Source organism: Budorcas taxicolor, chromosome 10, assembly GCF_023091745.1.
Source record: "Budorcas taxicolor isolate Tak-1 chromosome 10, Takin1.1, whole genome shotgun sequence".
Taxonomy (NCBI): Eukaryota; Metazoa; Chordata; class Mammalia; order Artiodactyla; family Bovidae; genus Budorcas; species Budorcas taxicolor.
In genome coordinates, this window is record NC_068919.1 from 3,599,297 (window position 1) to 3,613,587 (window position 14,291).

Here is a 14,291-nt window from a genome sequence, read left to right on the forward strand (position 1 = left end):
CCCAGACCCTAGCTGTACCAGCATATGTGTGTCTCAAGTTGGGGTGCACAGGGCAGTCACACAGATTATGTGTATAGGTCTCCCTATGTCCTGCCACTAACCAGTTGTTGTGCTCTCCTCGGAACCACTGAAGTTTCTTTTTTGTCCCAGCTAATCTCCCTGCCAGTGAAGTGATGGAGAAGGAAATGGCAACCCACTCCAGTATTCTCACCTGGAGAATCCCATGACAGAGGAGCCTGGTGGGCTGCTGTCCGTGGGGTTGCACAGAGTCAGACATGACTGAAATGACTTAGCATGCATGCATGCATTGGAGAAGGAAATGGCAACCCACTCCAGTATTCTTGCCTGGAGAATCCCAGGGACGGGGGAGCCTGGTGGGCTGCTGTCCGTGGGGTTGCACAGAGTCAGACATGACTGAAGCAACTTAGCAACAGCAGCAGCAGTGAAGTGAGGGGACTTCCCAGGATGTGGGAACTTCTACTTGCCATCAAAACTGCCTTCCAGAGGCACAGAACCTGTTCCACTTCCTTTTTCTTTTTTCTATTTGATTATTGTAGAGGTCTTTCTTGTCCTTTCAGATGTTTGAGGTATGCTAGTATTCAGTAGGTGTTCTGTGAAAACTGTTCTATTTGTACATATATTCTTGATGTATCTGTGGTAAAATACGTGTTGCATATCCTACTACTTCCCGTCTTGATTCCAATCCCCTAACCTTCCCCTTTTTGAGGAGGCACTGAAGACTTGAGGATTTATTGTTGTGGATGAAGTTTAAATGGCTTTATTCTTTTGACTAGAGGTAGGCAAATAACATTATTAGATCATAGAATTTCTCTTTTTGTTAATACCAACTAGTTTCTCAGTCTCTCCAACTTTATTATAAAGCAGTTGATTTGCTTAGCATTTAAAAAGTTACCCTGTCTACCATTTTATATCTGTAAATAAGATGCAACACAAGCTGAAAGCTGTCATTTTTCCTTACCTGTGAGTATATATGATTGTTTTAAGAGTAGAATACAGCCTCATTGGTAAGAGTATCTCTTGTCTTATATTAAAATGAAAGTCATTCATTTTTAATTTTTGCTTCTCTAATTCCATAAAATTATGACAACTTTGTTGGCCCTTTAACTATTTAGAGTGGATGACTGCTTTTTGGCATAAATTATTTTAAAATATGGAGCAGTATCTTCACATTCCTTCAGGTAGTGGTTATTATCTAATAATAGGTCCTCTATTGATAGTGAACATTAGATTTCAACAGAGTCCACTATAGATTCCTCAACAAAAGTGAGGTCACTTCAGATTTGAGTGATTTAAGCTTCTTCCATCCTATTGGTAATTCTGTATTTTAAAAAAGCAATGCATAAAAGTTTTATAGTTCATAATCATTTAAAAATCACACTAGTTAATTTTTAAAATTTTATTCAGGGAGCAAAATATTTAATCATTTTTTACACCACATTAGGTTAAGAACACTTCATAATTCTGTCATCAAATTTACCAGATATCAAAAACTCTTAACAAGGTCACATAGCATCTTAGTTGTCAGAGTTCAATAGTTTTCATCCTGAAGGGTAGGAACACTACGCTGTTAATTCGGTAGAAGATATTTGAAAAAGGACCATAACTTAGCCAGAGCTTATATGAAGAGAATGACTGATATTAAAGAAAGCTAAACCTAAAGTATAATTCTGTTCCTGCTACTTCCTGTCTGCGTTTAAGCATTCCTTTTCCCCTGCCAGTAGAAGTAGGAGTCTTGAAAAACTAGACTAAAGCCATTCCTTGGTGTTGCATGTGTGAATGAGGAAAAAGAAAATCTTTTATCTGTCTTATACAAGTTGGCATGAGGTGTTTAATTCCAAGTGATAATTCTGAAGAGGTTTTTACTTTACTTTTTGTCCTTTGGCTCTTTCTGCTCTTGTTATTCAGTCTATAAAATCATATCCAACTCTTTGTTACCCCATGGAGTGCAGCACATCAGACTTCCCTGTCTTTCACCATCTCTGGGAATTTGCTCAAACTCATGTCCATCGAGTCGGTGATGCCATCCAACCATTTCATTGTCTGTCGCCCCCTTCTCCTGCCTTCAGTCTTTCCCAGGATCAGGGTCTTTTCCAGTGAGTCAGCTTTTCACATCAGGTGGCCAAAGTATTGGAGCTTCAGCTTCAGCAACAATTCTTCCAATGAATTTAGGGTTGATTTCCTTTAGGATGGACTGGTTTGATCTCCTTGCTGTCCAAGGGCACTCTCAGGAGTCTTCTCCAATATCACAGTTCAAAAGCATCAATTCCTCGGTGCTCAACTTTTTTATGGTCCAACTCTCACATCCGTACATGACTACTAGAAAACCATAGCTTTGACTATATGGACTTTTGTTGGCAAAGTGATGTCTCTGCTTTTTAATATGCTATCTAGGTTTGTCATAGCTTTTCTTCCAAGGAGAAAATATCTTTTAATTCATGGCTGCAGTCACCGTCCACAGTGATTTTGGAGTCCAAGAAAATAAAGTCTGTCACTGTTTCCATTTTTTCCCCATCTTTTTGCCATGAAGTGATAGGACTGGATGCCATGAACTTTATTTTCTGAATGTTGAGTTTTAAGACAGCATTTTTACTCTCCTCTTTCACCTTCATCAAGAGGCTCTTTAACTCCTCTTCACTTTCTGCCATAAGGGTGGTATCATCTGCATATCTGAGGTTATTGATATTTGTCCCAGAAATCTTGATTCCAGCTTCTGCTTCATCCAGCCTGGCATTTCACATGATATATTCTGCATATAAGTTAAAAAAGCAAAGTGATAGTATATAGCCTTGATATATTCCTTTCACGATTTGGAACCAGTCCATTGTTCCACATCTGGTTCTGTTGATTCCTGTATACAGGTTTCTCAGGGGGCAGATAAGGTGGTTTGGTATTCCCACCTCTTTCAGAATTTTCCACAGTTTGTTGTGATCCACAAGTCAAAGGCTTTAGCATAGTCAGTGAAGCAGAAGTAGATGTTTTTCTGTAATTATCTTGCTTTTCCTATGATCCAATGGATGTTAGCAGTTTGCTCTCTGGTTCTTCTAACTTTTCTAAGTTATTGGTTCACATAGTACTGAAACCTAGTTTGAAGGATTTTGACCATTATCTTGCTAGCATGTCAAATGAGTGCAATTGTGAGGTAGTTTGAACATTCTTTGGCATTGCTCTTTTTGGGGATTGAATGAAATTGTCCTTTTCCAGTCCTGTGGCCACTGCTGAGTTTTCCAAATTTGCTGGGATACTGAGTGCAGCACATAACAGCATCATCTTTTAGGATTTGAAATAGCTCAACTGGAATTCCATCACCTCCACTAGCTTTATTAGCAGCAGTGTTTCCTAAGGTCCACTTGACCTCACACTCCTGGATGTCTAGCTCTAGGTAAGTGACCACACCATTGTGGTTATCTGGGTCATTAGACCTTTTATGTACAGTTCTTCTGTATATTCTTGTCACCTCTTCTTAAACTCTTCTGCTTCTGTTAGGTCCATACCGTTTCTGTCCTTCATTGTCTTTCCCATTCTGGAAAGGTGTGTTCATTGAATCTCATCAAATAAAGGCCCATTGAAAAGAATGTGTCCTTAAATTCTTACTATAGTTTCTATTTTGTGCCCAACAGTTAGAAGAGATGATAGGCCTTTTCAGCCCTAAGGCTGAATTCTCCACCATTGCCCTCAGCAGACCTTCACTTCTCCCCAAGAAAATTTCTTAAGAAATAAGGCAGCTGCTTTTAACTGAAAGTTGTTGTGACCTTCTTGTATTCAACTCATTGTCGCTACAATTCCACCTAAATTTTCTAAACTATCAGCACTTTGAATTGGAAGAGCTGCCCTTCCTGTCTCTGAAATAAGTGTGCTCACTTTGGCCCCATTGCTAAGAAGGAGATTTAAACTCAGAGATGACTCATTGTTGATGACCAGATTTATGCACCACTTCCTTCTTTCCAGCCACTGAAGCACAAGGAGGAGCTGAACACGTAAATCAATCTAAAGGAGAGTTGGGGTTCCTAAACCCAGGTTTTACCACTGAACTCAAAAAGCACACACATACCTTCTCCTTGCTTCCTTAGGACGAGGACATTTTAACTGACCTCTACCCTCCTATCAACAATACAGTTCATCCTTGAACAACATGGATTTGAACTGCATGGGTCCACTTATATGCAGATATTTTTCAGTAATAAATACTACAGTACTACACAATCTGTGGTTGATTGAATTTGTAAGTAGAGGGCACACTATAAGTTATACTATAAGTTATACTCAATTTTCAACTGCAAGGAGGGTTTGTGTCCCCAGCCCGCTCTTTGTTCAAGGGCCAACTGTATTTGAAGATACTCAGAGGCAGGGGCATTTTAATAGAGGGAATTTGTCTTCAAAGTTATTTTGAATATTGTTTATTTTCATGACCTAAAGAGATCTTGTAAAACTCCAGTGGGATATAATACTAAAGCTGAATGCTTGTTTTATGCATTTTTATGAAAAAATAATTGTGTCAGAAAAGTGCATTGAAAATATATTTATTGTTCTAGGGTATTGAGTCAGTCAACTCCAGGGACAGGAAAATGGGCAATGTTTTCAATTTCCCTTTAAAGGAAAAGTTAATATTTTAAAATGAAAGTAATCTTTCAGCTATTTCATTAATTTAGGAGTATTTTTGGTAGAAAATATGATTTTTTTTTCAAAATAACTGTATGTTAACAAATTTTTATTAGTGATAGTCCATCAGTCAGCTATAAAACTGAAGCTTGACCTTTTAGGAGCTATTGTAAGACAGAAGGATAATTTAACAGTGGAATCATTTGAACATTAGCAAATTTTTGCAGTCATTCTCTGTGGTGGTGAGTATTCTGGAACTACCCTCCACATTATAAATTTCATTATTATTATGTTGAATATTTGGCAGATGCTTTTTTCAATAAGGAAAGAATCAAAACCTTTTCCCAGTGTGCTGTTAAAGGAATTTCCATTTCCATAGTCTTATATATTAAGTTATTAAAGCTTGATCCCAAAGTGGTATTTCAACATGATTTTAGAAGTATATTTGTAGGATGAGCATCACTAGTGATCTAACGTAAAAATATGTCATATCTCTGAATTTTTTGAACTATGTGATAAATGATCTTGGGGAAAATAAGCTACTTGAACTTCCCTTACATTCTAGGGATTGACGTGGCTTCCAATGTATGTGCTATATTAGAGAAGAATACAGTAGAGGAAGGCACTACATTTTAGTTATTGCTGTATTTCTAACATGAATGATCTACAACATTGTGTTAACTTCTGCTGTACAGCAAAATGACTCAGTTACGTATATACATGTGTATATTCTTTCTTACACTCTTTTCCATTCCAGTTTATCCCAGGAGGTTGCATATAGCACCCTGTGCTATACCGTAGGACCTTGTTGTTTATCCATAGTATATAGAATAGTTTGCATATACTAACCCCAAATTCCCAGTCCATCCTTTTCCCTTCCCACCCCTCCCTTGTTCTCTTTGTCTGTGAGTCTTCTCTGTTTTCTAGAGAGGTTCAAGTGTGCCATATTTTAGATTCCACATATAAATGATATCATATGGTATTTGTCTTTCTGTTTCTAACTTCCCTTATTTTAATAACCTCTAGGTCCATCCATGTTGCTGCAAATGCATTACTTCATTCTTTTAATAGCTGAGTAGTTTTCCATTGTGTGTATACACCACATTTTCTTTATCCATTCATCTGCTGATGGACATTTAGGTTGCTTTCATGGCCTAGCTATTGTGAATAGTACTGCTATGAAAAGAGGGCTGCATATATCTTTTCAAATTATAGCTTTGCCTGGATACATACTCAGGAGTGGAATTGCTGGATCGTGTGGTAGCTCTATTTTTAATTTTCTGAGAAACCTCCATACTATTTTCCATAATGGCTGTACCAAATTAGATTCCCACCATCAGCATAGGACAGTTCTCTTTTCTCCACAGTCTCTCCAACATTTATTGTTTGTAGACTTTTTGATGATGGCCATTTTGACTGGTGTGAGGTGATAGCTTGTAATTTTGAGTTGTGTTTCTCTAATAATTAGCGATGTTGAGCATCTTTTCATGTGCCAATTAGCTATCTATATTTCTTCTTTAGAGAAATGTCTATTTAGGTCTTCTGCCCATTTTCCAATTGGGTTGCTTTTTTGTTATTGAGTTGTGTGAGCTCTTTGTATATTTTGGAGTTTAAAACCTTTGTGTATTTTGTATATTTTGGAGTTTAAACCCTTATTGAGTGGTATGAGCTCTTTGTATATTTTGGAGTTTAAACCCTTTTTGGTTGTGTCATTTACAAGTATCTTCTCCTGTTCTTTGGGTTATATTTTTTTGTGGTTTCCTTTCCTGTACAGAGACTTCATTTTAATTTGGCAGCATCTAAGACTCTCCAGTGTTGGAATTCAACTATAGCTTATGTTTTCTGATTGTCTTTTGTCTGCTCACTTTAATCTAGCATAATGATCATTAATGCTTATATATATATACACACACACACATATTAGTTTTCTGAGTATCTTGAAGTGGCAGGTTAATTACTTGCTTAGTTTTTTCTTAATAGCACACATGAAATGGAAGAAAAGTAACCAGGATACATTTTCTGACTTTGGTGAAAGAACTATGACTCATCTTGTTAAAGGCATGCAGGGATTTTAATTTCAGAGAGTAACATATGTTAGTCCCAACTGTTTCTATATCCATTGTGATCATGGCAAGATTTGGAGAGAATGTTGTAAAAGCATATTTACATTCATTCTTATTCACTTTATGAAACAGAATAGTTCAGGAAGTAGATACTGAGTGGACAATAATATCACATCATTTCTTAAATTACTGTAATCATTAATGTGTTAGCAAGAACTTACTTTGAACCTATAAAACTTTTGGGGATGAGCCAGCTTCAGTTTGCATAATTGTAAAAGTTACTTTTTTGAAATCCAATTCTATACATATCAAAATATCTTATGATTTATTAAGAACTTGGAAGGTATAAGACTTACATATAAGGAGCTAAGGACTTTGGAAAAAAAGGTTTCTAAGTGGCTTTTGGGATATAATTAAAAGGGTACAAGTGTGATCATGGAGTGAGGGATATAAGCAATAGTTTCACTAATTACTTAACTGTCAGATTCCCTTGCTTCTGCACTTTGCAACAAACATACTAATTGTAATACACAAAATTTTGGTGAGCTAGAGAACACTCAGGAAGAAATGGGCCAGCAGCAGGAAAAAGCAGAGCTCAAGAATAAACACAAATAAAAATCAACTTCCAAATGCACTTGATACCAGTGATTTTCCACTCCTGTTGGGATCTTGATTTCTTTCCAGAAGAATCGCACCAGTGGCCTCCTGCCACCAGAGAACGATATTCAGCATATAGTGCCAACTGCCATTTATAGCTATCTCTCTAGTGGTTGAAGCCCCTCCTATTTTTATATTCGCTGTTTATTAAAAAGCCATTGCTGCTCTTGACTTTCTCATTGCTCATGATTGATGAGTGCCTTGGAGCAGACATACAACAGGTGATCCTATACTTGTCAAGCGAATGTTCTCATGCCATGGGTAGGTACCAATGGCTAGCCTGAGTGGTTACTGCTTCCTTCCATTGATTCAGGCTAACCTCTCTTACTATAACTTATTGAGATTTTGTGGTAACAAAATAGGTTTAGATACTTCAAAAGGCCATTCTTTTCCTTCATCAGTACGCAGCTCTAAAATCACTTTATTTCATTGTCTACACATGGCCTGTCTAGTCAAGGCTATGGTTTTTCCAGTGGTCATGTGTGGATGTGAGAGTTGGACTGTGAAGAAAGCTGAGCACTGAAGAATTGATGCTTTTGAACTGTGGTGTTGGAAAAAACTCTTGAGAGTCCCTTGGACTGCAAGGAGATCCAACCATTCCATTCTGAAGATCAGCCCTGGGATTTCTTTGGAGGGAATGATGCTAAAGCTGAAACTCCAGGACTTTGGCCACCTCATGCAAAGAGTTGACTCATTGGAAGTCTCTGATGCTGGGAGAGATTGGGGGCAGGAGGAAAAGGGGGCGACAGAGGGTGAGATGGCTGGATGGCATCACTGACTCGATGGACATGAGTCTGAGTGAACTCCGGGAGTTGGTGATGGACAGGGAGGCCTGGCGTGCTGCGATTCATGGGGTCACAAAGAGTCGGACACGACTGAGCGACTGAACTGAACCGAACTGAACTGAACACATGGCCCATGCGAGCTGAAGAGAGAGTCAATACTGAGAGAGCTAAAGCTTAGGGCCCTATAAGGCCCTAAGGGCCCTGCAATGTGGGAGACCGGGGTTTGATCCCTGGGTGGGGAAGATTCCCTGGAGAAGGAAATGGCAACCCTCTCCAGTATTCTTGCCTGGAAAATTCCATGGACAGAGGAGTGTGGCGGGCTACAGTCCATGGTGTTGAGAAGCGTCGGGCACGACTGAGCAACTTCAGTTTTACCCGTGGTCCAAAATACCAACATAGCTAACAACCCAACTCAGACATTACTGACCCCGTCCTGTCTACCCTCTGCCTTTGTGGTCCTTGTTTATCATTTCCTGAAAGTCTTCGTAAGTAAGTGAAATGACTCAAGTAAAACTCTTTATCTTGTGTTTAAAATAGAGAGTAGTTGATGTAGCTTGCCATTTTCTCTCCATATCCTCCTTCACTTAAAGCAGTGACTCTATGTTGGAATCACACAGAGCCCTTTCAAAGATTCTAGTCACAAACTAACTTGACTTAAAGTTGCCACTCAAACAATAAGAATAATGTTTTGCCTTATGTTGGTAACTAACCATAGTGCTCAGTTTTTAAACATTCATACTTTAAGAGTTTATAATAAGCTGAAGTTTTGCTTAGAAATACAGTGCTCTATATTGTGTCATGGATATGGAAATGGTCACAAATAAGAATATATGTGATCTTACCTACGGATAAAGGCATTAAGAGATGGGGTAAAGGGTGGAAAATATACCAATGGTAGTCAGAGTCCATGATTGAATAATCGCTTACTCTGCCTTAATTGCCTTATCTCTGAAATCAGAACGTTAAACCAGGTAGGTCTAAAAACCTCTGGCCTCTTTCTCTGATCATATGATCAGTATCACTTCATTTCTGAGGATACTGATTTCTCCACAGAGCTTGGTGGAAGGAGATATTTAAACCCTCTGGAAATACTATATTTAATCAGCATTGCCCTATTAGTAAGACCATCTCTGTATATTTGTAATTATCAGATTGTGGTAATACAATACAGTGTATTTTCTTTTCCTCTCCTCAGTCTTGCCCCTCTTTGTAACAACTCATTCAGTAAGATAAAAAATTTCTTCTTTGGTTAGTAGATGAATGGCTAAATTATACTTATTAATTCAAATAAAGTGATTCTATAATTAATTACATAATAAAACATAAGTATGAATTATGAAGAAAGATCATTTTCCTAGGTTGAATTTTTTAAGGTTAATAAAAATAGGTCAAGGTTAGGTTAAATGTTTTCTTAAACTACAAACTTTGTCACTTTAAATGTGAGCATTTGTTTGTATAAGTAATATGTATTCAATATAAATAATGTGGACTGTTAAGGAAAGCACAAAGAATAAATTAACTTACTGGTATTCCAGCCATTGAGAGAGAAGCTCTTTTCACGGTTGGGCTTCTTTGCTTTCCAAATATGAATTCCTTTTAAAAAAATAAAATTAGAAGCAAGTTACATATACAAGTTTTTAACTTGCCTGTCTAAATTTTATAGTCTTTAGATATTATAGGAATAAGATTTCATTATTTTTATAATATGAAAATGCTGTAAGTAATAACCAATCCCTTAAATTTAAATATTTAAGATGTAGACCACAGTTTTAAGGGGCTGCAGAGTTGCTATTAAAACTAGTGATTTTTAGACCTATTGGGAATGAGGAAAACCAGGTTTCCTTGTGGGGATTTGAGATTCTCTTGGAGGGCTATTCAGTGAGCGTCCTATCATCATAGCTAACATAAAGGGGATGCTATTTAAAACTAGTTTAAAAGGATTCCAGTCTGTTGCAAGATCCCCACGTACCATAAAGTCTCACTGTTTGCGCCCCTCTTCTGCGGCTCACTTTGTCTCTGTACCTAGACAGCTAGGTAGTCTCAGCTCTCTGTGGTTCTCCCAAGGTTGAGGCTCTGTCTGGAGCAGGACTTCCTAGCCTGGGCCCTCCCATAGGTGCCCCAGCTTTGCCTCCTGACCCCGAATGTAATCATTGGTCTTTGAATGATGAAGACCTCGTGCCTCACAACTTGGAATGCATGCACCTTGATCCCAGAGCAGCAAGGCCTTCATGTCTGGGGCATGGCAGTATCATACTTCTCCTAAGAGGTCAGTACGATAGCCTATAACTTAGAGAAGGGACCACTGTTGAGTTTTTCAAAATAAAGGTAGCACGTGCCTTTCTTCATGCTTGTAAACATCTGGAGCAGTCAGGTGGTTATCCCTGACCTTTAGCATTTCCTGTGTGTGTGTTGTCCAGGTTCATATCTTAATGCGATCCTTGCTGTTCTGTGCGTGGACCAGTTTGAAGCTGTGCATACGGTGTATCTGTTTCTATTCCTGACCTTTCACAGTTGACCATCCTGAAGACCTGCTGGTTTTTTCTTGACAGATTATAGAATTTTACTTTTTAGAGAATAATTCTTATTTCCTTTCTGTGAATTTATGCTAAGTCACTGATTTATATTTCTGTTTTGCTCTGGCTTTAAGTATAACTGATTTGCTCTGTTTTTAAGTCTGAAAATTCAGCAAGTTGATGTTTTACCATTCATTTCATATAATTAAAATACGTTCAATACAAACATCATGCTTTAGTTCTTAGTTCACCTATTTTACATTTTTTAACATCAGTCTAAAGGCATGTTACTTATGTTTATTGGCCATGCAGTTTCTGTCATATTGATGGAAGACAGCGATTACTACAGTTTACTTTTTATCTCTAGGTAGTCATGTACATAGTACAAAACATTATTTAATGAGGCTGAGACCAAAAATAGTAACTCTAGGGGTTTTCTCTTCTCTCCTGCTTTTCAGGGTGCTGGTTGCACAGCCCTGGTGGTAGCTGTGGTAGCAAGGAAGCTAGAACTTACCAAAGCAGAAAAGCACGTGCACAACTTCATGATGGACACTCAGCTGACAAAAAGAGTAAGTTACCACCCCTGTATCTCCAAAGGGAAGAGTCATGTTTTTTCTTTCTTTGTTTTAAATCGTTTTATATTGGGATGTAGTTGATTTGCAATGTCATTATAGTTTCAGGTATATAGCAAAGTGATTTAGTTATACATGCTCTAGGGGCTCCTCCGGATGCCAGTCCCCTAGTCTGGGGAACCCGACGTGGGTTCAGACCTTCACTCCTGTGGGAGAACAGAGGGTGAGAATCCTGTGATGTAATTATTCTTCAATGTGAGCGTTGCCTACCTGTGGGGTATGGGACTGGACTGAATCACCAATGCGCCCCTCCTGCCATTTCATTGTGGCTTCTTCCTTTGGAAGGAGCATGTCCTTTTTGGTAGGTTCTAGTCCTTTTTAAATGATGGTTGTTCAGCAGTTGGTTGTGATTTTGGTGTTTTTGTGAGAGGAAGTAAGCACAGATCCTTCTACTCTGCCGTCTTGTCTGGAGCTCTTGTTTGCTATCACTGTTGGACAATAATAGTTTTACTTTGACATCTGAAGCTGAAATTACATGGTTTAAAGTGAAAGCATTCTTGAAGTCAGTTCCATTTTTTCACATGAAGACTAAACTTTTCCTAACTTTAGGTCAGTCAGGAAATAATTGGGAAACCTTAGTATTTACTCAAGTATAAAAATAGACCACATAAGTCTAATATTGTTGGGGTTCTGAATTAACTGCTATATTCCAGGGATCAGAGAGTTTTAAACTTTCATAATGCTCTTCCTTCAACAAATCAGATGAAAGTTGTGTCTCTTCCTGCTTGGCAAGGCTTGGCAAAAAAAAAAAAAAAGACTTGTGTTCTCACTAATGTTGCCCTTGGGTCTCCTTTAAGGATCTAGATCTGAGAGCTAAGTGACCTTCCTTTAGTTTTAATGACTAGGACGGATTTCCCCAGACTGATCAAGTTTTCTGATGTTAGTGCTTTCCTGTTGTAAATTCTTATATACATTTGATAGATTCCCTATCGATAGTGTTGAATTATGGAGAAGGAAATGGCAGCCCACTCCAGTATTCTCGCCTGGGAAATCCCATGGACATGGGAGCCTGGTAGACTCCAGTCCGTGGGGTCACAAAAGAGTCAGACACAACTTAGAGACTAAACCACAACAATGTTGAATTCAGAGTCATATCATTTGTAGAAAGCTTTTTCAGTAAGAAGTACTGTTCTACTTTCAAAATTCATATTCTGCATCATGCTTATTGGGTTTCCCTGATGGCTCAGACAGTAAAGAATCTGCCCAAAATGCAGGAGACCTGAGTTTGATCGCTGGGTTGGGAAGGTGCCCTGGAAGAGGGCATGGTAACCCACTCCAATGTTCTTGCCTGGAGAATCCCCATGGACAGATGAGCCTGGCGGGGTACCGTCCATGGGGTCTCAAAGAGTCAGACACAACTGAGTGACTAAGTGCACAAACACATCATGTTTATGATACTTTAATTCTATTATCTCACTACTATTTCTTAAAAGTGAAGCTACTTTGCAATATTTCTTGTGACCAGAGTCTTTAATAGGTCTGAAAAAGACACTCAAGCAGGCTTGCTGACAGATCTTTTTTTATAGGCAAAATGTCACTAAGTACAAGAGCAAATGTTAAGATGGCATTAGAATCAAACATAAATTTCCAGTTTATGAGAGCCATTCCATTACTGTACTCAATACAATATATGAAAATAATAATCTTTTTGTGGTCCTCTTTGCTTTATTTTATATAGTTATCAATGAACGTCATTTGTCATAGTTATCAATGAATGGAATTGATTCCTTTCCATTTAGTTATTTATGGAATTTTTAAGTGGGCCCATTTATAATTTTTAATAAAGAAGGACCTAAAAGCCACACATAGTTACTAACATGACAGATTCAAAAGACAAATTCAAGGGTGTTCCTTATTGCTAGAGAAAACTACAGCCATTCCCTGAAACACTACACCAAAGTTTTCTGATGGGCAACAGGAGTAATAATGGTCACAACATTCTGAAATCTTAATATGAATCTAAAGAAAAAGCAATATGAATGTTAAAAGATAGATTACTCTTGCAGGAAAAAATGTAACCTTCCAAGTCTTCCATTCTGTATCTTAACTATTTCCATGAAAAAGTATTCCCCATGCACAAAGTTTGAGGAACAATTTTATACAGAAATCTTATCTCTGTGGGTCTACATTCACCACACAAAATGCAGTGTTTGAAAGTAGAACACCCAATTCACTGGGCACTAACATTCAGAGGACTGTCCTATGTAGTTACAACCATTTATACGACACACTGCAATTCAAAAATGGCCAGTGGCCCATGTAACCAGAATATTCTAAGAATTTCAAAAAGAAAGCATAATAGTGATAACTTATCAGTAAGCTTAGTGAGACAGGACGAGCTATTTAACAGATATCTAGCAAATCACCTTAGAGAGACAGTTTGTTTACTGTGCTAAAGCTTTGGGAAATATATCATTATTACTGTACATTTAGGTCTAAACCAAGAGGAAATCTTGGCATTTGGCCCTCTGGTAACTTAAGTTTTGGAAAGAAACTTGAAAACAAGCAATTCTGAGAGCCCAGACATAATTTTTCAAGTCGCTAGATGTACCATGAAGGATAATTATACATATTAATGTCCACAGTGGGTGTTTCCAATCCTGTTAAGAATTCTCAATCAGATCCATAATAAGAACACTATTATGCAGTTATGTAATTGTGTCTCTTGCAGGTCTCTCAACAAGTGAACAGAAATTCGAGAGGATTTACTTTGTATAGCTTTTATATCATGCTTGGCTACATATCCTGGTGGGTTGAAATACAAATGCATAGAGCCCTTGCCCTGCTCCATTCACCCTGCTCCAGGTACCTGGTCTAAAGAAGAACCAGGCTGGTGAGAAAGGTTGGTGCCCTAAGCACATCCATCTCTGCTGCTGCAGGGGCAGAGAGCACACATCCTGCTAAGCTGCATAGACTTAGTGACCTTTGTTTCTCCATGGGCATCCTGGAGGTATCACCCATAGAATATGGAGCAACAGTTTACTGTAATTATCAGAATGAAAGTTAAGAAGGCTTCCTGCTTCT

General features: G+C 38.1%; 1 protein-coding gene across 1 annotated transcript in view; it reads left to right on the top strand.

The window, feature by feature from the left end:
- Window positions 1-14,291, top strand: part of KCNN2 (potassium calcium-activated channel subfamily N member 2) — a 167,775-nt gene that overhangs the window by 138,467 nt on the left and 15,017 nt on the right. The window contains exon 6 of the mRNA XM_052646854.1: window positions 11,094-11,204. Coding sequence (XP_052502814.1) covers window positions 11,094-11,204 — 111 coding nt within the window. The remainder of the gene's footprint in view (window positions 1-11,093; window positions 11,205-14,291) is intronic.